This window comes from Choristoneura fumiferana, chromosome 23 (assembly GCF_025370935.1).
Source record: "Choristoneura fumiferana chromosome 23, NRCan_CFum_1, whole genome shotgun sequence".
Classification (NCBI taxonomy): Eukaryota; Metazoa; Arthropoda; class Insecta; order Lepidoptera; family Tortricidae; genus Choristoneura; species Choristoneura fumiferana.
The window spans coordinates 15,229,380-15,255,564 of record NC_133494.1 but is presented as its reverse complement, the minus strand read 5'-3'; the positions used below and the strand labels follow the sequence as shown (position 1 = coordinate 15,255,564).

General features: G+C 39.2%; 4 protein-coding genes across 4 annotated transcripts; 1 reads left to right on the top strand and 3 right to left on the bottom strand.

Annotated features, from left to right (window-relative positions):
• Positions 1-1,198: 1,198 nt before the first annotated feature.
• On the bottom strand, positions 1,199-13,713 carry LOC141441070 (SWI/SNF-related matrix-associated actin-dependent regulator of chromatin subfamily A-like protein 1). Its single transcript, XM_074105707.1, is given in 14 exon segments — positions 1,199-2,337; positions 3,311-3,370; positions 5,469-5,575; positions 5,578-5,593; positions 5,838-5,969; positions 6,549-6,702; positions 7,504-7,668; positions 8,221-8,371; positions 8,923-9,103; positions 9,808-9,891; positions 10,755-10,860; positions 11,137-11,271; positions 12,075-12,291; positions 13,314-13,713. Coding segments are annotated over 14 exon segments (2,058 nt in total). The 5' UTR covers positions 13,675-13,713; the 3' UTR covers positions 1,199-2,148.
• Positions 13,714-13,947: 234 nt separating this feature from the next.
• On the top strand, positions 13,948-16,452 carry colt (carnitine/acylcarnitine carrier protein colt, mitochondrial). The gene has a single exon (XM_074105704.1). It carries the CDS (start codon positions 14,132-14,134, stop codon positions 15,026-15,028), a length of 897 nt encoding a protein of 298 aa, XP_073961805.1. The 5' UTR covers positions 13,948-14,131; the 3' UTR covers positions 15,029-16,452.
• Positions 15,992-17,695, bottom strand: LOC141441067 (G patch domain and ankyrin repeat-containing protein 1 homolog). Its single transcript, XM_074105703.1, has one exon. The coding sequence runs from the start codon at positions 17,563-17,565 to the stop codon at positions 16,606-16,608; it is 960 nt and encodes a 319-aa protein (XP_073961804.1). The 5' UTR covers positions 17,566-17,695; the 3' UTR covers positions 15,992-16,605.
• Positions 17,696-19,579: 1,884 nt separating this feature from the next.
• LOC141441092 (uncharacterized) lies at positions 19,580-20,957 on the bottom strand. The gene is made up of 2 exons (XM_074105737.1): positions 20,328-20,957; positions 19,580-20,244 (listed from the first exon to the last, which is right to left on the bottom strand). The coding sequence occupies exons 1-2, from the start codon at positions 20,532-20,534 to the stop codon at positions 19,762-19,764; spliced, it is 690 nt and encodes a 229-aa protein (XP_073961838.1). The 5' UTR covers positions 20,535-20,957; the 3' UTR covers positions 19,580-19,761.
• Between the last annotated feature and the right edge of the window lie 5,228 nt (positions 20,958-26,185).

The following is a 26,185-nucleotide window of genomic DNA, read 5'->3' as shown; positions in this document are numbered from 1 at the left end:
GCTTCGGCCTCGATGTTGTATCTTTATTGTATGGAATGTATAACGGGTTATAAGCTTATTGTATCTGTATCTACACAAGTATCTCGATGGCCAGTTACTTTTTTAAATGTAGTGACATATTTATAGTGTTACAGCCTTATTCATAAAAAAACCTTAATTGAGTTTGATCGGTCTGTTACTAAGCAGACTGATTAAGCTTAATAGACGGTTGTCAAGAAGTATGATTCATAAACACTTGCTAGCAGTCTGCTAGTTGTTGAGCTGCTGATAGACTGATTAGACGCGGTTATGTTGGCCACCTTGACAAATCAAAGACAAAAAATGGCCTAATCGATAATTTAAAAAAAAAAATTGACAGCAGTGACAGCAAATTAGCAGGGAAAAAAAAATAAAAAGCGAGATGTTTGTTTTCCCGCCATTTCCGATCCGCATGTTTATGTTGTTGCAAAAAGCCATAAATATTTTAATCATTGCTAATTTTTTTCATATTTATTGTTAATTTATTGTTGCTAATTTAGAGGATTTTTAAATACAAATTCCTGAAAATAAATTTCCAGTTTTTTTTTTAATCTTTGCGTAGCCCTGCCTTCACTTTATATATCTTCGGTATGGTTTTTGCTCTTGTCAAAGTCAGCTGTTCAAACTTGTGGCGGCCATTTTGTGACTTAGCAGGGAGATAAAGGAGGGTCTACGGTCCTCTAACTTTAGCAGAGCCTTGATCGACTGATTAGAGCTAACAGACGTTTATGAATCATGTTTTTTAGCATCGGGCCTTCAAGGAGCCTTCAAGGAGCTCTAACTTTTTATGAATAAGGCTGTTAGTGTGTTTAGATTGATTTAGTTTTAAATTTCAGTTCTGATTATCCCGCCCCTAGCACATCACAATGTGATTTATTATAAGGTTACGTTATATTTTTGTAAGTTTTGTTTTTATTGTGAATAAGGAATGTTGGCCCCTTTACGGTTTTTATTGTTATTTTATATGGTATCATTATAATTATAGGAAACGAACGAAACACTAAGTTATTTTTCTGTTTTACAATGGCAGTACCTACTTTAAGGAATACATGGGAATGCACGGGCAATGTGAATGATATGCTCACTCATACAAATGAATCTAGTCACCAATGTCTTTACTTAATTTAATTTGTAAATACTTATTGTTGAAACTAATTGAAATTGTTTTAATAAAAAAAAGTTTAGATTCTGTTCTCGTTTTATTGTATAAGTTAAACATCTTCAATAATAGTCTGAAATTTTTAGGCCTATGTAATGATTGGCCGAATGATCGTTTCGCATAATTTTCTAAGACCGAAACTGAACATGTTTTGGAAATTCTTTTGCATGGTCAATGTCTCAGTATAACGTCAATTACCTATACGAAGCAATCATTTTACTCAATACCATCACAACCATAAGAACCATAGAACCATATCGTCACTACTTAAAGAAAATCTCGTATCTCGAATCAATACGGCAACAAAATTGACCCTTGAAGTAATGTACATAAAGTTCATACAGAAAAGTTATCGATTTTGAGGTACGAGCTTTTTTAAAAGTAGTGACAATATATTGTAAATACAAAAGGTAAACTATTCACATATTTTTTTAAGTATCGAAATCACACACTTTAATTGTTTTGTCCTTCTTGGACTTAATTCAGTCTTATCTAAAGGCATTGTTGATTTAGTCAACATCCTTAAGTTAATTTGTAGAAGAATTGAGATACGATACACTCCTGCTGGATCCACAAGTTTTCTCTCAGAATAACCCACACCCATTGAATTACTTCGCAGGGGTGTGCAGGTTTTCTCACGATGATGATGGTTTTCCTTCACAAGCTCGTAGTAAATTTCAAATGTAATTTGGCACATGAATTTCGAAAAACTCAGAGGTGCAAGCCGGGGTTTGAATTCGTTCGATAGGACAAACCGCTAGGCCACCACGGCTTTTATTATTATTATATATAACAAAATGTGACCACGAAAAATGAAACGCTCTAATAATGACCCAGAACAGAGGCCGTAACGTTTCTGACACTTGCGATCACAATCAAATGACAGTTTTTGTATGCGACAACTGTCATTTGATTGCAATCGCGAGCGTCAGAAACATTAAGCAATAAACCCTCTGGGAACTACCTTAACATCATAAATCCAAAGCGGCCAGCAGTTCATCACCTTCGTCATCATCTAAGAACGACTTGTCGACGTCATCAGCCGGTGAGAGGCTTACTTCATCTTGTCTGTCCTTTCTAATATTGGTACCTGGTATGTAATCGTTCTTGTTCTTTGGAAACTTAGGACTTAAATACTGGGTCATGTTGGTTTTGCTTTCCTGTAAAGAATAGGGAAATAATACATAGATACAGGTAGTGCCAGGAGAGTTGAAGTGAATGATTAGATTACACACACAGAATTACAAAAAAAACTGATTGCTCAAAAGGAGAATGAATTAAATGAATGAGTAAATGCCAAAATCCTACTGTCATTACATGACATATACATCAGAGAACTAATATACATTATACATACATCAAAAATGTCCTGGGATACCCATTATCCCTATACAAATTTGATGTTTTGACTCTGTAATAATATGCCTACGAGTATATTGATATTATTATGTTCAAAACTGTCTCCATCCATCCATCCATCCTATATACGTCCCACTGCTGGGCACAGGCCTCCTCTCAGAACAAGAGGGCTTGGGCCATAGTGGGCAGTGCGGATTGGGAACTTCACACGCACCATTGAATTGCTTCGCAGGTTTGTGCCGGTTACCTCACGATGTTTTCCTTCACCGCAAAGCTCGTGGTAAATTTCGAATGTAATTCCGCACATGAATTTCGAAAAACTCAGGGGTGCGAGCCGGGGTTTGAACCCACGACCCACTGCTTGAGAGGCGATAGGACAAACCACTAGGCCACCACGGCAAAACTGTCTAGGGATAAAAAATATCCATGGGCACTTTTGATGAGTGTAGAACTAACTGATGGTTCATTTATATATGCATGAACTAGCTGTTTATCGCTATCCCACGGGAATTATGCAATTTACCGGGATAAAAACTATTCTATTTCCTTCACGGGATCTCAAACTAGGTAGTTCAGTGATTTAAGCCTGAAGAAGTCCAAAATAGACGGACAGACGGAATTATATACAATCTCGTTTATAATTATAAAATAATGATTGTTGGTAGCAAGGCGATAGTTTGCAGTTCATTGGCATGATTGTCCAAAATAAATTGTTTTTCTTAGTGTTATAACACTTGCTAAGTTGTTAACATATTCGTAAAATAAACGACTAACCTGATGTTTGGTGGCGGTGCCTTCAAAGGAGTCCCCGCTGAGTCCAACGTTGTTTAGCACCTGTCGAATTTATTACATTGTTTACATACAATTAGTAAGAAGACAGGATCGCGGCCTGTTTAGCCAAATTTGAGGACAAAGCTTAGACATAACGTTAAGTTTCCCCTGTAGCAGGGGCCACATGTGGTCGTCGCAGGTGCCCCCTTAAAGCTAGACATACGTTAAGTTTCCCCTGTAGCAGGGGCCACATGTGGTCGTCGCAGGTGCCCCTTAAAGCTAGACATACGTTAAGTTTCCCCTGTAGCAGGGGCCACATGTGGTCGTCGCAGGTGCCCCCTTAAAGCTAGACATACGTTAAGTTTCCCCTGTAGCAGGGGCCACATGTGGTCGTCGCAGGTGCCCCCTTAAAGCTAGACATACGTTAAGTTTCCCCTGTAGCAGGGGCCACATGTGGTCGTCGCAGGTGCCCCTTAAAGCTAGACATACGTTAAGTTTCCCCTGTAGCAGGGGCCACATGTGGTCGTCGCAGGTGCCCCCTTAAAGCTAGACATACGTTAAGTTTCCCCTGTAGCAGGGGCCACATGTGGTCGTCGCAGGTGCCCCCTTAAAGCTAGACATACGTTAAGTTTCCCCTGTAGCAGGGGCCACATGTGGTCGTCGCAGGTGCCCCCTTAAAGCTAGACATACGTTAAGTTTCCCCTGTAGCAGGGGCCACATGTGGTCGTCGCAGGTGCCCCCTTAAAGCTAGACATACGTTAAGTTTCCCCTGTAGCAGGGGCCACATGTGGTCGTCGCAGGTGCCCCCTTAAAGCTAGACATACGTTAAGTTTCCCCTGTAGCAGGGGCCACATGTGGTCGTCGCAGGTGCCCCCTTAAAGCTAGACATACGTTAAGTTTCCCCTGTAGCAGGGGCCACATGTGGTCGTCGCAGGTGCCCCTTAAAGCTAGACATACGTTAAGTTTCCCCTGTAGCAGGGGCCACATGTGGTCGTCGCAGGTGCCCCCTTAAAGCTAGACATACGTTAAGTTTCCCCTGTAGCAGGGGCCACATGTGGTCGTCGCAGGTGCCCCCTTAAAGCTAGACATACGTTAAGTTTCCCCTGTAGCAGGGGCCACATGTGGTCGTCGCAGGTGCCCCCTTAAAGCTAGACATACGTTAAGTTTCCCCTGTAGCAGGGGCCACATGTGGTCGTCGCAGGTGCCCCCTTAAAGCTAGACATACGTTAAGTTTCCCCTGTAGCAGGGGCCACATGTGGTCGTCGCAGGTGCCCCCTTAAAGCTAGACATACGTTAAGTTTCCCCTGTAGCAGGGGCCACATGTGGTCGTCGCAGGTGCCCCCTTAAAGCTAGACATACGTTAAGTTTCCCCTGTAGCAGGGGCCACATGTGGTCGTCGCAGGTGCCCCCTTAAAGCTAGACATACGTTAAGTTTCCCCTGTAGCAGGGGCCACATGTGGTCGTCGCAGGTGCCCCCTTAAAGCTAGACATACGTTAAGTTTCCCCTGTAGCAGGGGCCACATGTGGTCGTCGCAGGTGCCCCCTTAAAGCTAGACATACGTTAAGTTTCCCCTGTAGCAGGGGCCACATGTGGTCGTCGCAGGTGCCCCCTTAAAGCTAGACATACGTTAAGTTTCCCCTGTAGCAGGGGCCACATGTGGTCGTCGCAGGTGCCCCCTTAAAGCTAGACATACGTTAAGTTTCCCCTGTAGCAGGGGCCACATGTGGTCGTCGCAGGTGCCCCCTTAAAGCTAGACATACGTTAAGTTTCCCCTGTAGCAGGGGCCACATGTGGTCGTCGCAGGTGCCCCCTTAAAGCTAGACATACGTTAAGTTTCCCCTGTAGCAGGGGCCACATGTGGTCGTCGCAGGTGCCCCCTTAAAGCTAGACATACGTTAAGTTTCCCCTGTAGCAGGGGCCACATGTGGTCGTCGCAGGTGCCCCCTTAAAGCTAGACATACGTTAAGTTTCCCCTGTAGCAGGGGCCACATGTGGTCGTCGCAGGTGCCCCCTTAAAGCTAGACATACGTTAAGTTTCCCTGTAGCAGGGGCCACATGTGGTCGTCGCAGGTGCCCCTTAAAGCTAGACATACGTTAAGTTTCCCCTGTAGCAGGGGCCACATGTGGTCGTCGCAGGTGCCCCCTTAAAGCTAGACATACGTTAAGTTTCCCCTGTAGCAGGGGCCACATGTGGTCGTCGCAGGTGCCCCGCGCCAGCAGGTACCGCGCGCACACGCCGCCGCGCTGCCCGATGCGATGCGCGCGCGCTCCGCCTGCGTCAGGATCTAACGACACGATGTTTATTGAACAGTTTAGATTTAGAGAAAATAGTTATATTGTATATGTGTATCAAAATAATTATCACTATTTTGAAAAAATCTCATATCTCAAACTATTACGGCAGCAAAATTGATGTGATTGAAATTGATTGATTAAAAGTAATGCAAATAAAGCTCACTAAGGGTTAGTCTACCCGTGATCATGTCATGATGCACGCGACTGCGTCGAAATATCGATTACGGTACTTACCCCAGGGTTCCAGTGCAGTTCTGCGAAGAGGACCAGCCTCGCTGCTGTGAGCGTGATGCCGCTATTGGCCGCTGTTATGGACAGCACGGCGCAGCGGCACGTCTCCACGAACTGGAACTTGTCCACCAGATCCTGGCCAAATAAAGCTTCATTTAGTTAGACTAAGGGGATTATTATTACCTACTCGAGTGATTCAACAGGATCATTTTCGTGGCCACGTGTTTTTATGAATGGGTAGAATTTGATGTCATTTTCGATATTTTTTAAGTGTCCTGTACTTCCACTAGATAACCTGGAAACTATAACAGAATCTTCTACCACGTCAACAAAAATATGCCCAATATATTTTTATAATATTTTTAGGGTTCCGTACCTCGAAAGGAAAAAACGGAACCATTATAGGATCACTTTGTTGTCCGTCCGTCTGTCAAGACCAATTTTCTCAGGAACGCGTGAAGGTATCAAGCTGATTTTTTTATCAAATACTCAGGTCTACTGTCCCTTGAAGCTGTGAAAAAATCAAACTTCTAAGCCAACGCAATCAAAAGATAATGCCACAAATTTCCATAAATTTTCCAAACTCGCAAGGGAATCAAAACTTACAAGGTTTCCCGTGAACTCAGAATCTTGAAATTTGGTATGAAGCAACGTCTTATAGCACAGATAAAGTACAAATTTTTTGTCGGTTGACATGGTCTAAACGTTAGTTACCGCGCGCGCGTGCGGCGGAGTGGAGCCGACGATGCATATGTAGTGCACTCCGGCTGTGTCCAGCGTCAGACAGAGCGCGTCTATGACGTTGCGGTGGTGGGCGAACACGAGGAACTTGTCGTTACTGCTGCGCAGCAACTGGCGGACGTATTTGCTAAAATAACGATCAAATTACAAAAAAGTAAATTGATTGTAAGCTTTTAGAAACTGACGGTGTCATGTTAAAATCCTAAGACCTCTGGCTCTGGTGCAATTTTTTTTTACATAATCAAGCTCAACCTTCAGGCTAAAATAGGTGAAACCAGCAAAACATTTTTTTTTAAATCGGTTGAGTAGGTAACGTGACAACTGTGAAACTTCAAAAAAGTATGAAATAAAAAAATTGATAATTTTTTTTAACAAATAAGTAAAACCGACTCCAAAAAAATAAAAAAATACCAAAAAATGGAACCGACTACAAAACCCTTGAAAATATTTTTCTACGTACCTAGTCGGTGACTCAGCACGACCCAGCAGAGGAGTGGAGTGGTTTCAATCCTGTGCTGTTTCAGTACTCTTTTGAATAAAAAAAGAATTTTGAAAATCGGCCCGCAATTGAGTGAGTAATCGGTAAACATACATTAAAAAAAATACAAACATTGGAACATAGAACCTCCTCCTTTTTTGAAGTCGGTTAAAAACCTGACTACCTTAAAAAACTTTAATAAAATTGTAAGTGGTAAAACAAGTCTAGTAGTCTAGAATTCTGTAAAGTAACTTAAACTTCCAACAGTCACGACCCATTACTGGGAATCTTTGACAGTTGACTCAGTCACAACTGTTGAGGTTAACTCAACAGAATTCTAGACTACTTGGCTTAATTTGCCTTTTCAGTTTTTATTAAAGATCTTTTAAGGCAGTTGGGTTTTGTTTATTTGTTTTTTGATTAAGTCCTTATTTGATATGGGCAACTAACCAAACAGCCGGTATCTTGACTCGCGCAGACTCGCTAAAGAAGGTGAGCAGGGCCGCATGACGCTCCGTGGACGACTTGGTCTTATAGGCCTCCGCCATTTGCGTCAGCTCCTTGCGGTCCTCCTTGCTGAACTCGAGGAGCGTCTCGTCTAGGAGGACGGATTCCCTGCGTGGTGGAATCATCAACATAAACGGTAGAAAGGCTAGACAGATTATATTATGGAAAAGCGCAATTTAATAAACTGGCCAAGTCCAAGTCGGATTTTATATTAGTATGGATTTACAGATATTTACAGGTATACCCAAAACGTGTGGACGGAACAGGATTTCCTTACGACCCAATGTTCTACAAATAGGACTTAAATATTATGACGTGGTGTAGAACTTTCACAAGTGACATAAAGTATAATGTTCATAAAACAAAAAAAATACTAAGGGCTCAGGAGGCCACTTTATAGTCTAAAGGCTCCGTACTTGGGTGGTTTATGGGTAGCAGGTAGCACAGCCACAAAACATTTACCTAGTCTTCCCTTCTAGACACGTGAGCACTTGTTCCTTGGTGCGTCTGATGAGGAAACGCTTCTAGGATGATCTGAAGCTCGGTCAGCTTCAACTGACCCTAATTTTAGTCGCGACCCGAGTTTAAAAAACGCTGCTCTAAAGGCTCCACACTTGGGTGGCTTATGGGAAACGGGTAGCATAGCAACAAAACAATTACCTAGTCTTCCCTTCTAGACACGTGAGCACTTGTTCCTTGGTGCGTCTAATGAGGAACCGCTTCTGCAGGATGATCTGAAGCTCGGTCAGGTTTGACTGCCCCGTCATGTCCCAGCCGAAGTTGGTTTGCTTGCCTGCGCAGTACCTTTTGCCTGATAAATGTTAAGTTTTTTTAAACTTCAAGACATTTACTTAAATTTCACTGAATGTTTTTATGTCCATCGCTATCTTCGCTGCTTTGAACCGATTTTGATGATTGTTTTTATTAGTTGTTAGTTGTCGGGATTGGATGAGTTTGAGCTTGGTGTGTGCTGCTGAGCAGTATAAGTCGCATAGTACGAACAAACTGAGCACTCACCATACTCAACGTGAGACCCGAATAGCCGAGGCTCGATAGAACCGCGCTAAGTGTAATAGTGCCATTGAGCAGCAACAGCAACTACGAGTACTGAGTGCGAGCCAGCAAGGTATTCACCATTAGTCACCATACTCAACGTAGGACCCGAATAGCCGAGGCTCGATAAAATCGAGCTAAGTGTAACAGTGTCATTGACATTGAGCAGCTGTTGCTGAGTGCAAGGAAACAGCACTCACCACACCTACTCAACGTAGGACCGGAATAGCTGAGGCTCAATAAATTGAAGCTGAGTGAAACAGTGTCATTGAGCAGCAGTTGCTGAGTGCAAGCAAGCTGAGCACTCACCATACTCAGTGTAGGAGCCAAACAGTCGGGGTTCTATCAGCTCCAGCTGAGTGAAGAGCTCAGCGGGCCGGCTGAGTGCGGGAGTGCCGCTGAGCAATATGATTCGCGTGCTTTGCTTGGCTATCCCTTTTAACGCTATGGTGCACTGCGCTTTGTGGGACTTTAAATAGTGTGACTCATCCTGAAAGAGAACATGATAAATCGTAATGATAAAAATATTAATAATGACCGGAAACGTCAGTGCCATAGGACACATCAGGGACTGGACTGAAGGTTTGCTTTAATTTTTTTTTGTTTGTAAGGTATCCTGCAGAGATCTGTAGATAGTGTCTATCTGTGTGGGCAGATACCCACATTCAAAAATATAAACACTAACATATGGTGCAGTTGAGGAAACTGAATCGCATACCAGGGTGGTACCTTTTCATAGTCAATTTCGCTATGATTTCTTTGGCAGATGTATGGAATGTCAATATGACATCAGCAGCACAAAGGTTCCACCCTGGTACGCAATTCAATTTCCTCGACTACACTATAGAATCATTTGATTCCTGATCCACCATAAACCGTTTTCACAGTATGTTTCTTAATAAATTATCTTGTCAAACAATGCAATGTCACTATACTTTTATTGAGAAAAGGTTCCATAGTGGGTCACAACTCACAAGTCCCTGAAAAGTGATACATTTAAAGTATAAAAGAAATCGTAAAGTTGAAAGAGATAATTCTATATTCCATCCCATCTTCTCCTAGCCGTATTCGGCTACAGCGACTATTTCCTAACGCTGGGAGCGCCGCTGATGTGCTCTCAGGTGGCTGACGTATCCGATTTTAGCACCAAATGTGCGGCCACACTCTCAAATTTATTGAATATTAGGTACTTACAATAATAACAATGCCAAACTTCTTATTCTTGAGAAGGTCAGTGTGCATCGTTGTGATCTTGTAACTCACTATTACTACCTCAGTCTGAAAAATATTACAGATCTTGAAACCCCATTCATTATAGGTATAGTAGTAAAAATAACTGTCGAATTCCTGTATAACACTATCTCCGTCGATGGCCTTGTTCAGGGAGAGGTTGAAGAAATTGTGGCCTAAGACTGACACCTAACTTTTTTTTATATATACTAAACTATTTTTATTTTGAATTTAATATATATAATTTTGTATTTATTTTCCTTTTCTTTAATATTATTATAATTTTTATTAAGGAAAATTAAATTACACCAACAATGTCAATGTCTTTTCTTTTGAGTATTTCTGTTTTCCTCTTTAACGCATGTAATTTTGACTGTTGCTGAAAGAGATCCCTTTTTAGGGATAAGCTCGCCTTTGCTGTCCTTTCTGTGTATTTGTGTTTCTTTGTATTTTATTTTTATGTACAATAAAGAGTTTACATACATACATAAGCATAGTAAGCATTGCTAAGCTTACTTTGGGACTAGGTCAATAATTGGTGTGAATTGTCCCGTGATATTTATTTATTTATTCTACATACATACGTAAATTACACGTGCATTTATGGAGGCACCCTTAAGCTCCACTCTTCCATAGATTATAAAAGTTAATACAAGTAAAGAAATTTTAGAATTAGAAACTAGCTAGGTGTGTACAGGAGCGTAGCTATCGTATGGCCAGGTGGTGCAGGGCACCAGGGCCCCGGACCTCAGGGGGCCCTCTAACCTAAGCGTTGAAAATAGAGGAGCATAAAAGAAAAAGAGAAAAATAATACTTGTGAGCAGGCTCTAGCCATTTTTTTAATGTTTTTGAAGGCAGATAAAAGTTCAAGCTACGTGTGTGTGTGTGTTTGTGTGAAACACCTTATTTACCTGTCTATCGGCGACAAGTTGTGCGTCCTTGCTTGTACTGAGAGTAACAATGTTCATCATTGGAATGCATGGTAGAAGCTCGTGAATTTTACTTTGCCAGGTGTCTCTGCAAAAAAAGGTTTTGTTTGTGCTCTTATTTTGTACTTATACATACAGGTCGATTCACAAGAGCTGGCACAAATGGATTGAACGAAACTAAAGTCATTTAGACATTTTTTTAGGAAAATTACAGATGCATGACATTTTGACATTTGTGTGAAGTGTATTCAAATGTAACACATAGATACTTTCATTCACTCATTCAATCCATTCGTGCCAGCTCTTTTGAAGCGACCTATAGGAATTAGTAGGATATTAAAGAGTTTTCATGCTTGTTTCATACCTCATAGTAGATGTAGTGACAATCAGCAGAGGGAAATTGTGCCTGTAGTAGCTGGCTATAGCTAAAGCCTGGAATGTCTTGCCTAAGCCCATGTCGTCAGCTATCATGCACCGCCCGCGGTGAGCTATACCAAATCTGGAAAGATTAATTCATCCTCATGTTAGCTCATGAAAGAAAGCTTTTTAGATAGGATTTTTTTTACAAAAATTGATGCACTTTTAAAATTAAAAAAAAACATAACCCTACTTTGCGCAGTTGAGAAAAAAATATATACATAGTAATCATAAGTATTTAAGTAATTTTTTTATGGGCCACAAAAGTTACACAAGAAGATTCCATCTTTTTTTAAATGCCATTGGAGCCTACAATTTCTTTTTTGCCATTGAGATTTCAGTTTATTAAGATTTATTAACAAAAGGTTTAATGTTGAGTAGAATACTAAGTTTTGCAAGACTTCTTAAAATAAAATTTTAGCAGGAAACTTAAACTTTAAAAAAAAAACATGTTAGTAGCAAATACTTACATTGAGTATTTTGTACTAAAAGAGCAATTTGATTGGAATCATTTTTCTTTTGAACCAGGGATGTAACAGATGTGGTTTTATCGGAAACAAAAGCGAAATCAGATGTTTTCAATTTAGTTTATCGGAACCAGAAACGAATCGGAACTGAAAACGGAACCAAAACCAGAATCAGAGCCTGAATGATAGGTGGACGAAATGTTAAGGGTAGGTCTATTAAACCTGTTTGATTTTGATGTACGCCACTCATGTCCCGTCGCCGCTCTGCATTGACATCCGATATAACTTCCATTTCAAAAGTAACAGAAACTGAACCAAAACGGATGTTTAATACCAAACAGAAGTTCCGACTTCACGCAAACGGAACTGAAGCTCCGTAACTGTTTTGAACCAAGAGGGAAAACACTTCATATATTACCTAACTCCATCCTGCTGAAAAGGCATCAATTTATGTCTAAGTGTCGCCTCTATAGGTGCCAAGTCAATGCTCTGAGGATTTGTTGTCTCCGATCTCAAAATCTTCAACACATAGGGAGGCAAGGGGCCCAGGACTATATGTGGTGTTAACGGGGCCACCTTTGAGATTAGCTCCTGGTAGTCATCTATTGAAAAGTTCCAAAGTTTGGATGAGGGATCTGGAAGTAAATTGTATAGTGTTTTATAGTGTTTAAATGACACAAGTACAAAAGTGTTCATTTTGAGCACTGTTTGGAAGGAAAGTAGTATAAATGCTAAAGATGGGAAAATTTACTAAAAGGAAACATTTTATTATTTTTAAAAATCGGTCAAGTGCGAGTGCGAGCGACTCGCGCATGAAGGGTTCCGCACCTCCGTACAATGTTTTAAAAACAAATAGTTCAGTAATAGTTTTTTGTAAAGAAATCTAATACAAGCTTTTTTGCTGGCGGTACTTTTTGCCCCTGGTTACCAAAGTAGGTAGTCGTCAAGATGAATCAAATGAGACCAAAATCGATGCAGTCGTGTCGTTTTATTACAGAGTTCCTATGGCCAACATCTAACTTCATCATCAGATCAGCATGCAAAATTTCAGCTCAATTGGTTGAAGATATCCACTTCAAATTTAAGTTAAAATATTAATTCCACCCGAACAAACATAACTAGTTACATTACATTACAAATGCAGTTTTGTTTCTTTTAAAAAAAAAACAACAGATAGATAGATAGATAGAAAATTTTTCTGTTAGTTACATTTTATTTATTTGTTGTGTCAAGCTACAATTTGTCCCATTTAGGTTTATAAAGTTACAAAATACAAGTAACGCTTAACATAGGATAGTTAGTATTAAGACTTGCTATGGTTAGTGTTATGTTATGACTTTTTCAAAAAAAATACTATTGAGTAAATTTTCCTAACTAGAATACAAATAAAAACAATTTATTTATTTGTGTCAAGCAACTTATTTGGCCCATCTAATATGTATATTATCCACAGTAAAAATAAACCATGTAACTAATATTCACAAGATATACTCTGTAAATTCTGAATAAAATTGAATATTTAAATTGTATGATTCCTTCTTGACTAGCTCTCATGCAGATTGTCTTTGATGCTGGATAAATAAATTACTTGTTGTAAGTTCAGTAAAAGATTGATGCAGTGAGTACTGATTAAATATATATTATCAAGAAATATTACCATAGTTCCTGGAAGGTATAGTTTTAAATACGTTGATGAGAGGTGTACAGAATTCCGACGGATTCACTTCGAATCTTTCCTCAGAGATGAGGTATATCGTCCCACTAACTACCTTCGTCACAGGGACACTGCTTTCCTGAGCTTTACTCTCTGGCTTTGCATATGGGTGGTAGGTTTTACTACTACCAGAGAAATTACCAAAATTTCGCACAGGGCCAGCTCTCGACTGCGCTAAAGGAGTTCGAGGTGATGAAATGCTAACTGGAGAACTAATAGAGTTATTCAGATTTTCAGCCTTGTTTTGCCGCTTCTGCAACGCAGCAAGACGCTTTCTCTCTATCTCCTCCTTTGTGCAAGCCATTTTTCATTATTTTCTTACTGTTAATATTGAATACCCTTAATATTTATAAAGAAAAACCGAAATTCCCAGTCGGAATCTGACATTTGACAGTGACACAAGAAAGACATCGCTGTCTTATATGCCATTTGAGTGGTGTTGAAACACGTCGCGGGCTTGAGTGTTATGCGCGTTTAAAACTGTAAGTAGAAGGGCAAGAATGAAAACGTTCCTTTACATTGTAGGAATAGGCCTGAATAAATAGAAATATTTGGAGCAGGGAAGTGACAGTCGCTAATAAAAACGTGAAATGGAGCGAATAACACGAAAACATCCGAATTGGATTGGACTTTGACATTTCTACAATCTCACTCGATTTCTATCAAAATCGAGTAGGTAACGGAACAGCTGGCGACCGTGAACACAAAAGTAGTTTTAGTAGTTCCTACTTTCTCTTCGAAAAGAACGACACAAATCGAAAATGTCTGAAAAAAGCAGCCCCATAAAATACTTCCTGAGTGGTGGTTTTGGTGGAGTGTGTACAGTTTTGGCGGGTCATCCTATGGACACGATAAAAGTGAGATTACAAACTATGCCATTGCCGAAACCGGGCGAAGTGGCCTTGTATGGGGGCACTTGGGATTGTTTCACGAAGACTATTAACAAGGAAGGGTTCCGCGGTTTGTACAAGGGCATGTCGGCGCCCCTGACGGGTGTTGCGCCGATCTTTGCTATTAGTTTCTTCGGGTTCGGTCTCGGAAAGAAGCTGATTACACGAACAGAGGATCAGGTGCTCACGAAGCCAGAGCTGTTTGCAGCGGGCGCTTTCTCTGGCATCTTCACCACGTCTATTATGGCGCCGGGCGAGAGAATCAAGTGCTTACTCCAAATCCAGCAAGGTGGCGGCGCCCCACAGAAGTACAATGGCATGGTCGACTGTGCCCGGCAGTTATATGCAGAGGGAGGCATGAGGAGCATCTACAAAGGCAGCATAGCAACAATTTTGAGAGACGTACCAGCCAGTGGCATGTATTTCATGACTTATGAGTGGATTAAGGAGATTTTAGTGCCACAGGACGCTAGTGCCAAAACTAAAATGTTGGCGACTATTGTTGCCGGAGGCTCTGCTGGTATAGCTAACTGGTTGGTTGGCATGCCGGCTGATGTACTGAAAAGTAGATTACAGACAGCCCCTGAGGGTACCTACCCGAATGGAATGCGGGATGTGTTCAAGCAGCTCATGCAACGGGAAGGCCCAACTGCTCTCTACAAAGGTGTGACCCCTGTGATGATAAGGGCATTCCCAGCTAATGCAGCTTGCTTTGTTGGCTTTGAACTAGCCATCAATTTCTTGGACTGGGTGGCACCTAACCTTTGATAATTAATAGTCAAATAAGCAGTAATCAACATCAATTATTTGTACAGTGTAGTAGTATAAGTTTCCCTTTAGTTTAAATTAAGGTATTTTCTTTTTGTATCCAAACCTATATTCTGAAGACAGTTACTCCAGATCACTGCACTTACTGCATATGAAAAATTATGGACTTACTGCCTTAAATCCTTTGTCCACTTTGCCTTGTATATCTTCTGTCACAAAGATGAGTCAGTGTTATGATATGAAACTTCCATTGAGTCCAACCATCCATCAATTGTCCAACATCAATATGATCAAAACCTTTATGACAACTTAAAGAGACTGGCAGGTTAAGAATTTTAGAGTCAATAGTTGTTATTGATGATATAACAAGTACTTACTGTACTTTACAGCAGATATGTTGTGCCCACCCCAGGATGTTGGGCTAACAATTCAAAACTCTACAATACTGATATCTTCACACAAAAATCCAGCCAGGCTCCCCCTGAAAAATAACCCTTGATATGCCAATGGTTGTTCTTACTAGGGACACTCAAAAAGATTTGACTGTTTCATATAATAATATAAGTAGTTAGTAACAAAAGAATAATCATGCAAGTTATCATGTCAACAGGGATGTCCGGTTTGTTCCTTAGTTAGACCTCCGTTTCTCTTTAGTTTGTCACCACACAATAAGAGCTGTTTTCAGATACTCAATACCATCATTTAGTCTCAAAAGTTGTAAATCTTGGTATCACTGTTATTCTCTATAATATATCTTTAGGACAGTGGTGCATGCATGCCAAGAGATTTGACAAAGACTGTCTGTCTATATTTACATAAGAGATCATGTTTATTTTTATTAATACAATATTTACATGACTATTATTATTATTCTTCCTTGGCCATAATTCTAATGAATACTTTGGGAGGTCAATTGGTGTGAATTGTCCTGTGATATTTATTATTATTATTATGTTCTTTATAAAAAGTTATAAAAAGTAAAATACAGAAAAGTACATACAAAATAAAAATATTATAAAAACCTAACCTAGTTTGCCGCCGGTAACGGGGCAGGGCCCAAGCTACCGGTGGTCAGGGCCGCAGAGTGAGGAACCTCCGGACGATGCGTGCCGTGTCCAGAAGTACGGCCTTCTGTATCTATTATTATTATTATTTTGTCAATTTATGATCAGACCTTGGTATTAGACTCTTTGTTATTTTATAATAAAGTTGTCTTCAATTTGCTATGGTAATAACAGTTTATGAAATATTCATGTAGCATTATGTTGAGGTCTTAGTAAATGTAAGCCACAAGGTTATGTTTAATATTTTTTGATGTATTTTGTTTCCCTAGCTTCAAGCATGTTATCTACGGACAATGAGTTGTTACTATTGTATAACAGATAGGTGGTTTTAGTGCCTTGTAATATACAAGTTTATCAAGATTATTGGTATCTTTTACTCCTCGTACTTTGAACCACATCTTGCCAAAAACAACTTGTAGTGTGCAATAATGAAAGAAACTGAGTTTATTATAAAAATTTAATAGTACAATGTTATAAATCAGATAAGGGTATTGTTAATACAATTGTAAATGTTTAGTAAAATTCTCTTCTAAAGTTAATCTCCATTTTCTTATTACTCTCATATTCTCTGATTGTGGTTCTTTTATTTTTCCTATGTTTAACTGGATCTTCCTTCACTTCATCATTTCCTCGCTTCTTCTCATGCCCTAGACCTTTTCTATCCTTGTTCTGTGTAGCTTTGATTGGATATTTATTTCCTGCTCCTTCAGGGCCTAAACCAGACTCTCTATCCCAACCCACCTTCAGCATAATCTGGTACCCTCTGTTTGTTTGTGGTATGACATAGCAAGCTGGTATTTTCTTTCCTTTACTAGTATTTAAATTGTGGACTGTAGATGACAAGTGTTCTTGCTCATCAGGATATGTCTGGTTACAGACTGAGCAGTTAAATTCTTTTAGTTTAACCTTTTTCTTAGGTGTATCATTTATTTTGGGTGGTTTCTCATTCTTTCTTTTATGACTTACTAAAATATCAGCTAAAACAAAATTCTTATTTTGAATCACAAGGCTTTGAGCAGAGTTGCCAGCCTTATCTCGAACTGTGGTATCTACATCCCTTTTCAAGAGTTCTTTGACAGCATCTATGGAGTTTGCCTGACAAGCTATCATGAGTAAACTCCAACCATAATCATCGGTAATCCTTATCTTATCAGGACATACGTTTAAAGCATCTTTAATAGTTTCTACGTCATTGCGTTGTGCTGCTGACAATAAATCATGATCAGAGATCGGATTGTCATTGTTTATTTTTATAGAAGGTCGCTTAAAAGAGCGTGATTCAATGCTACCACAAGGTCCACAAGTATTATTAGTTGCACTTAGAGAATCATCTGGTTTACTTACTTCTGCTAAATAAATTCTTTTAACTTCTTCTCCACTGAGAGATGTTTCAATTTGATACTTCTTACTGTTGTTTATTTCTTCAGTTGGGGAAGCTGGTCTCACGAAGTTAGTATAGTCCTTATGGAACATTGCACGTATAGTTGTTTTACATCAGAATAATTGCATAAATAATACCGTTTAATTTTATTATTAACTCTTCCGTGAAATTTTATTATGAAATGCAATACATACAGGTATGACGTCACGACAAATTGACATTTGTCAAATAATTTTGACACTTGACTGACAGTACTTTTTTTTTCTTTGTGTACTTCTGTAAAAAAAGAGCAAAAGTGTTTGTGTTCATACCGTCTTTAACTGAGTAGACATTTTAAGGCACTTAGAATATCGAGGAATTTATCATACACCCAATTTATCGATAATCAGGCGCTCTCTGGCCTACTCGATCCTTTGGCTTTGCGGAGGGATGTGGCGTCTCTCTGCATATTATACCGTATCTATTATGGGGAGTGTTCTGACGAACTTTTCGAATTGCTGCCTGCGGCTACATTCCACTACCGCACTTCGAGGAACCGTCTGTCTTTCCATCCTCACCATCTTGATGATTGGCAGTCTAGTACCGTGCATTTTAAGCGAAACTTCTTTCCTCGCACGACGAAGATCTGGAATCAGCTTACAGCGGCAACATTCCCGGAGCGTTACAACTTAGGGATCTTTAAAAAACGAGCCTACCAATTTCTAAAGGGTCGGCAACGCACCTGTGATTCCAATCGTGTTGCGGGTGTCCATGGGCGACGGTGATCGCTCTCCATCAGGTAACCCGTCTGCTCGTTTTCCCCCTCTTATATAAAAAAAAAATACGGCTGGGGTTCAAAAACTAAAAAACTTTGTATAATTCTATCGTAATAAGCGTCGAATAAACGTGCATTTGCGTGTCAGTCTTTGAGTATTTATCTAGAATTCTAGCTAAATATAAAATACTCAAAGGTTTCTTGCCACTGGTACTTGCAGAGCTACTACAAAAATCGATGATCGTATCGTACCCTCCCTCTCCGATAATGTAAGTGTCGGCGGGACGATACGATACAAACTTCAATTTTTGAATTTTGTACTAGACCTGTTGAACGTGTGAATATCCGCGGTTATTTTTTTTACATTACCCTAAGGGTGCAACCTCATGCAGCCGCTCGTCGCTCGGTTGCAGCGATAAATCGGTCACGTGACAATTTCCCGCGACTCAAAAAAGCAGCGTCAAGTCGCCCCGCGTCGATCGAAATCGAAGATCTTGGTCTTGGAAGCTGGGGGGCTATTATGAAATTCGAAGTTCGTGTTGTACCGTCCCTCTCACTCTCGTATTAAATAACATAAGCGTCAGCGGGACGGTACGATACGAACTTCGATTTTCGTAGTAGCCCTCCTGATTTTTCAACCTCCTTTAGTGGCAGTCATGGCAGTGGTACAAATAAAAGAAATTGGAGTGAATGAAAACAAAAAATAATAGTATTTTTTTTTTCGAAATTGAGGAAGTTTTTTTTTCGGCGATAAAGCTCAACATTTTCAGCTTTGTCGCTATATTATTGTCACGTGACCAGATTTGACGCTGGAAACAAGCGTCGAGCGGCTGCATGAGGTTTGCACCTTTACAAATTTTTTCACGACGTTTGTCGTGCTTTACAAATCAAAACATACACATTTCTCTTTATAGTTTGTGATACATACAGTGCACACATTTGTCCCACTGATAGTGATTCTAAAAAAAAATATGCACTACTGCAGTCTAATGCTAAAAAATTCTTTATGACTGAAAGATGTATGATAGTAGTTTTAAGCTCACAAAACAAACAAGTTTCACCTTATACATGTACATATTACCCCAACTCTATTTTCACAGTAATAAGGATTGTGTAGGTAAATATTTCTGATATTTTGTGGTGTATTTAGTACATATTGGTGACACTGATGTATGTTAAAGGCCTATCAGAAGATTATACTTTTCATTTCACATGAATACCATTCCTATTATGCAAACCACATAATCCAGGAAGTAGATGTAAATTTATCCAAATCAACAATAACTTGTACCTAACTTCTTTGCCAAAGAACCCAATATGCATATGAAAAATTAAATGAAACAATTTATAGGATGTTTTTAACAATTTCAAATTATGTATTTAATGTTCTCTTCAAAATCTTTATACCTATACTGCTCTTTATACCTGTACTCTAAACCATTTTTAAGCAGTGAATTTTGGTATAATCATTGTACAAAAATTATCTCAAATGTACTCCTAACAATATAAACACTAATATTATCAACTTATCACATCATTTTGAGAGTTCTCTTGCTATGCTTTTCAAAGCCTCCGTTTGTTCCTTAATTAATTTTAACTTTTGCCTTAAATAATCCTTTTTAAACTTAAGGTAGTCCTCTTTGACTTGCAATTTCTTTTGCTCCATATTAGTGAGAGAATCGCAGTTGAAATAGCAATCTGAATGTTTTGAATTTTTCAATTTAGAATGGTGCTTAACTTTTTTTGTTCGTTCTGCAGTAAACACTTTGGTTTCTGGAGGAGACTCAGGCTCACTCATTGAGCCTGTGAAGTCAATGTCATTACTATAGCTGTGTTCTTGCATCATTTCTTGGTCTAATGGGACAAATTCTGGAGGCGGCTGAGGGCTTTCACTTCTTCTAGGAGAGTCCTTTATTCCTAAAACTTCTTGTTCAGCAGGAGTTAAAGTAACCGTCGGTAAATCTCTATTAACGTCAGAATTACGCTTCTTCGTTTTCGACTTAAGGTCCTGCCAAGTCTGAAATAAAAATAGAATGAAAGCTGGTTGTTCATAAGAACAAACACACCAAACATAGTTTTAATAATAACAATCAATCTTACTTTTCTCCACTGCTTCCAAGTTTTTCTTGCACCGGCTAAGGCGTTGCATTCAGCCGCGATGTTTTGCCATAATTTCTGGGAGTCTTTGTACGTGAATCCTTGCTTGACTTTACACGCTATTAGTTCAGGATTCTTTGTAATTAGTTCGATAAGCTTCTTTTTCTGGCGCGCTGTAACGTAAACGCACCTTTGCCTCTTCCTTTCCATTATATTATAAGGGAAAAGATTGCCCCCATGACCAGTCAATTATTATAAGATTGTTCATAGAAAATTGCCAGAGATTTAATAAAAAGCTATAATATTATCAGCTTACCTATTTAATGAACTTAAATTAGGTAAATATTTAGTATTCAGTAAGCAAACAAAAGTGCGCGTTCCTTCCTCTCCTTCCTTCTATCTTTACTTCATTAATTTTTTGACTTCATTCAATAAACAACAACGAAATAACATACATAGATCAAATTAGATTGTGTTCCAAAACTGCAAAATTCTAGTCTACTTGAAAAAGGCAACCCCCTTGAAAGTAATTTTTGTCGAAATGCTGTCTATCATTAGGTATCAAAAAGCAAATGATATCATTGTATGTAACATTTCAACGTCTTATTATAATTTGAACACTATTAAATACTTTTAAAGTATATTTTAACAAGGGTCATCAGTAAATCCACGCTATAAACCGTACAAAATTTCTAAGAGGGTTTTGGTTTTGAACACATTCAATTTGACAGAAACTTTCCAATGGTTGCCAGACAACATAAATGATGAGGAATAATTTGGGAATAATATAACTGCTGCAGCATGCTGCAGCAAGAATTGGATTATTTTTAACTACGCCAATTACGAATGTTACCGTTCAGCGTCATCATAATTTATGTAACTAAGAAAAAAAACATTATCTGCTAGAAGTATTAGACGCATTGTATAGAATAGAGTAGCCACATTTACCGTTTTACCACAGAATAACTACGACTTTTAGCATATTCACCTGGCAAGACACACAAGTGCCATCCATTTTGATTTGTGTTGCTGACTGTCATTCATGGCGAAGGTGAATCGAAACCAATATTCAGTCACTCGATAAAATTTGATGCGGGTGGTAGAGAACTACGCAGTTGTAGTAATTAATTGAAAAACGTTAATCTAGTGTATAATTATGATATGACATCTTTGGTGATAGACTTGGAACATTTGTGACTTTTATACACCATGGCTGATTACGGTGCTAGGTTTTTGCACCGATTTCTTCGTGCCTCCATTGGATTTCTGCTTGTGGTACAGCTAGCGCAATATGTAAGTGGTCGTAATGGTTGTAAATAGGTTTCCGTACTAGTTACCATGTTAGAAAACGACTTTAGAGCGTGTATTGTGTAAAATTGGCTTGGATAAAGGTTGAATCATGTTTTTTGTTACTTATAATATCTTTGTTTGTAGACAATAACAACTTTCGCGTAACGGGTAGATACGTAAAATCAAGTCAAGTTCCACTTTCGCTGGTATGTAGGTATTATGTTTTTCTATATTGATCAATAGTTCAGTTACTTAAATTAGGTAGTAGTTAGTTTAGCTAACAAACGGAAAATCATGATTCATGGCCCAAACATGTTAGGCTTACCCAATCCATTGTCCTTATTATTAGCTCAGTTATGGTATTTGCTAATAATAATATTGACTTCTCCAAAAAACTTTAAAAATCTAATTAGAAAATATTCAGATTCTATTGTTAATTTTGTAGTCTTAGGCATTGTCGCCCCTTCTATGCTTATACATGTATACCTGGGGTGCTAATGGTATACATACAGCAATAATAAGGCGACAAATTTAATATTACTGAAGTGTGTATGAATGAGTTCTTATTTTGGCTTGACAAAATATGCAATATCAGTGATTCCTAACGCGGTGTGGCTGTGCCACGTTCCTATCACAAGGTAGGCCTAAGGTAGCATGCTTAGCTTATGGTCGATTCACTCCAGTCTAGGCAAAGGGCTATGCCCAGGTGCCTTAATGCTTAGGTAGAGAGATCCTGGGCCTACCAGTGATCCTCAGTCCAATCCCGTCCAAAACCAATCCAAACCGATCAATAGGCTCCTGGCCAGTTCAGTTTGCCTGTGATCTGGCCTGGCACCCGCCAGACATAATATATAATAAGGACAAGCAATGTGACCACATTAAAAATGTATTACACATACTAGGGCTGTGACACTTGCCAAGTATTATTTGGAAAATCAACAGGCATGTTATGGTAATTGGAGGTTTTGTATTGTACTGTAATTTATATGACTATAGAAGCTACAAAAGTTGTAAAGTATGTTGAACTTTAACCCCTTGTATGCTGTAAGTAAGATGTATTATTTGTAGTCTTTTTTTTGTAGGCAAACAAGACCAGAATGCAGGTTTTTACTTCCCTCATAATGAAAGGTTAATGCATTTTTGATATTAGTTTTAAGAATAGATACAGATTTTTAATAACTTTAAATTCTTATAGTCTTATATAGTTTTGTTGTATATACACTTCACGTGAAAAAGAAATCAGTGAGGAACAACAAAATTTTATAAATTTTACTATAGTTAATTTACAGTTGATTAGTTCATGTATTACTTTGAAGAGATCTATTTACATGAACTGCAACCTAAACTTTTAACCTAACCTTAACCTCAACTTTTTAGCCCACTGCCTGAAGGATTATGTTTTTCACCTTTTGCTTGCATATTGTGTGGTATTTATGATTGTTTGTCTGTGGGATATAAGTTGACCATTTCATTTCATACAAAGTGGAGGAGAGGAGGGTGGAGTCTGCATGAAAACACATTAGTTAGTTGCATACTCAGCTGTCTTTCATAAATGGGTGTGGAGTAGCAGATTTAACAATGCTGCTATTTATGACAATGATTGGAAAGTTTTTAACTAATAAAGAGAAATGGCGTCGATGGCGGGACGATCTAGACGCCTTTCTTCGCAGCTGGTCAGAGATCGCCCTAAAACGGGTAGAGTGGAGGACATGGGGGGAGGCCTTTGCCCAGCAGTGGGACACCTCTACAGGCTTCTAAATATATATATGAAAATAGCTGTTATTTGTACAAACAGTGAACTATTAAATAAGAGTTGTGTTCTATGTTGAGTACTGATAAGGATGGTAATGTTATTAACTTGTTAATATGTAATTAGTGTCTTCAAACACCTATCTACGCGGAATCTGCTTTAACCTATCTAAATAAATTAAATAAATCAAAAACCTGTCTGCTAAAACTAAAAGGAAGAAAATAAGTCTAGTGATCTAGAACTCTGTCAAGAAGCTCATTTAAGGTTCAACAGGCGGGACCCATTCAAATCGTAACCAGCTCAAAAAATCTTGGTAATGGGTCCCGACTGTTGAACCCTAAATGAGCTTCTTGACAGTTCTAGACCACTAGACTATTTTCTTCCTTTTAGTTTTAGCAGATGGCTTTTTTGATTTATTAAATTTAATGTTTAATTTTACACTTTTTTGATATTTATGTGAAAACGGTAGATTAAAAGTATTATAACCCATATATATTTAGAATGGGCGAATTATCAGCTTTCATTTGATACCCATATTGTTACAATCCAAAATATTTTTTCCGCATTTTGAAATATTATATAGCCTATGTCACTCCAACAGTTATGACAAATCCAATGATACCTCATATGTTACAATCCGTCCAGCCGTTTAGGCTGCAGCGAGGACCAAAGAAATGGACATACGTACCCACATACATACATACATACATACGCTCGAAAAACATAACCCTCCTTCGGGCAGTCGGGTAAAAAAACGCTTTATGTCCACACAAGAGCGAAAGAGGCGTCGATCGGCTTGGCCACCGCGACTCCCTATATATACTGTAGTCTTTGCGAAACGACGTACACCGTAGTGTGTCGACGGAAAAATGACTTCGCTCTCATTGCGAGAACTTCGCATTGGCTAAAGCTGATTCTGTTTTTTTTTTTTTTTTTTTTTTATTCGACTGGATGGCAAACGAGCAAGTGGGTCTCCTGATGGTAAGAGATCGCCACCGCCCATAGACAACTGCAACACCAAGGTATTGCAGATGCGTTGCCAACCTAGAGGCCTAAGATGAAATACCTCAAGTGCCAGTTATTTCACCGGCTATCTTACTCTCCACGCCGAAACACAACAGTGCAAGCACTGCTGCTTCACGGCAGGATTAGCGAGCAAGATGGTGGTAGCAATTCGGGCGGACCTTGCACAAGGTCCTACCACCTGCAAACCTGCACCTGTGTTGATAGTAATGGGGGAGGAGAGACCGTTACACAGCACTAAACACAGTTAAAAAAATTATTTACCGTTGGAACTTGTCAAACAAAAGTAAGACCTTGTGTCTTTTGCCCTTTGGCGACACTACCCAAAAAAAACATGGATAGTAGACGGAGAGCGGACTGCAAAATTTCGTAACGACTTGTGCGATGAAACGCACAATGGTTTCCCATAAAACTGATGCTGAGTCCGAATTTGATAGTCTGCCGCGGCGGAACTTGCCGAAAGTACCAAAAAAAAGTCACTTCCGGTGCGATAAAAGGGGCGTCATTTAACCCATCTGAAATAATAGTCTGGCATCAGTTATAAGATAGTCGGTCAAGCAGTAGGAATTCTGAAATGTGTAGAAATAAAGAAGTCGCTTATGTTAGTTTTTTTTTTGCCTGGAAGTGCTCTGGCAGAAAAGCGAAATATGTCAGTATTTTTTTTGCCGGAAGTGCTCGGCAGACGCTCTCAAAGGTGACCACCAGGACCCCTAAATATACCCATCTTGCACTTGCTTATTGATTTACGGTTATAATTTTCTTGATAAGCAAGTGACGCGAAACGAAAGTCGTACGATTTGTATGTAATTCCATCATCCCAGCCTATATACGTCCCACTGCTGGGCACAGGCCTCCTCTCAGAACAAGAGGGCTTGGGCCGTAGTTCCCACGCGGGCCCAGTGCGGATTGGGAACTTCACACGCACCATTGAATGTAATTGATAAAGTTTTATTACTCCCTTTGTCAGACATAGCAGTTGCCTAGCATTAGAGGCCACAGGAGTCAACCTGCCACTGCCTCCCGTACCGTCCCTCTCACACTCGTATTAAATAATATTAGCGTCAGCGAGTGGCAAGATACGAAGTTCGAATTTTGCACTTCGTAGTATAGAGCCTGTGACAGTCGCAATTGTTTTGTTTGAGGGTCGCAAGTCGCAAATTGCTAGATCGGGTGATTTGGCGTTTGGCACTCCCCTAAAAGTGACCTAATTTACTCCCAATGTCACGCGAACTAACCGAGCGCTAGGCGCCTAGGTATGTAGTAAATAATAACAATAAATCAATATGTTTCAAAACGAATGGCTAAAAACTGTAAATTTAGTTTCTCAGCTTAGTCTGGTACGGAGTTAATTTCTCAAAAATGTGTTATTTTAGAGCAGCCGTTTCTTTTTCGCCGCGTTTGGCAATATAGCGTCTGATGCTGTATTGTATACTTTCACGCCGATTTGTGTCCGCAAAATTATCAAGATCACGGTTTCAATGTAATTTTGAAGGAACTCACTCACTTAAAACCTGATTTAGGCTTGAAAGTTTGACAGTCACTATTAAACTGACCTTAACTTGAAATCGACATTTTTTCTAACTCTGGAGCTGCATAGGTATTAATGTTTTCTATAATTTAGCAAGAAATTCGTTTATCACCGTAAGATTAAGAAAAAAAACATTTAAGACTATTTTCACTTACAAATCAATGTGATAATAAACCTTATTGTTTTTTTTGTGATACCTATAGGAAAATAACTGTCATAAAAATCAGTGAAATATTTATTTGTCAAAACATCCCATTTTTGCCGCCGCTA

Bases quoted from the DNA above. Each gene is read 5' to 3' on its own strand.
- colt (XM_074105704.1), top strand. From the start codon at position 14,132: ATGTCTGAAAAAAGCAGCCCCATAAAATACTTCCTGAGTGGTGGTTTT.
- LOC141441067 (XM_074105703.1), bottom strand. From the start codon at position 17,565: ATGTTCCATAAGGACTATACTAACTTCGTGAGACCAGCTTCCCCAACT.
- LOC141441092 (XM_074105737.1), bottom strand. From the start codon at position 20,534: ATGGAAAGGAAGAGGCAAAGGTGCGTTTACGTTACAGCGCGCCAGAAA. The intron at 20,245-20,327 runs GTAAGATTGATT...TTTTTATTTCAG, and splicing joins CTTGGAAGCAGTGGAGAAAA to ACTTGGCAGGACCTTAAGTC.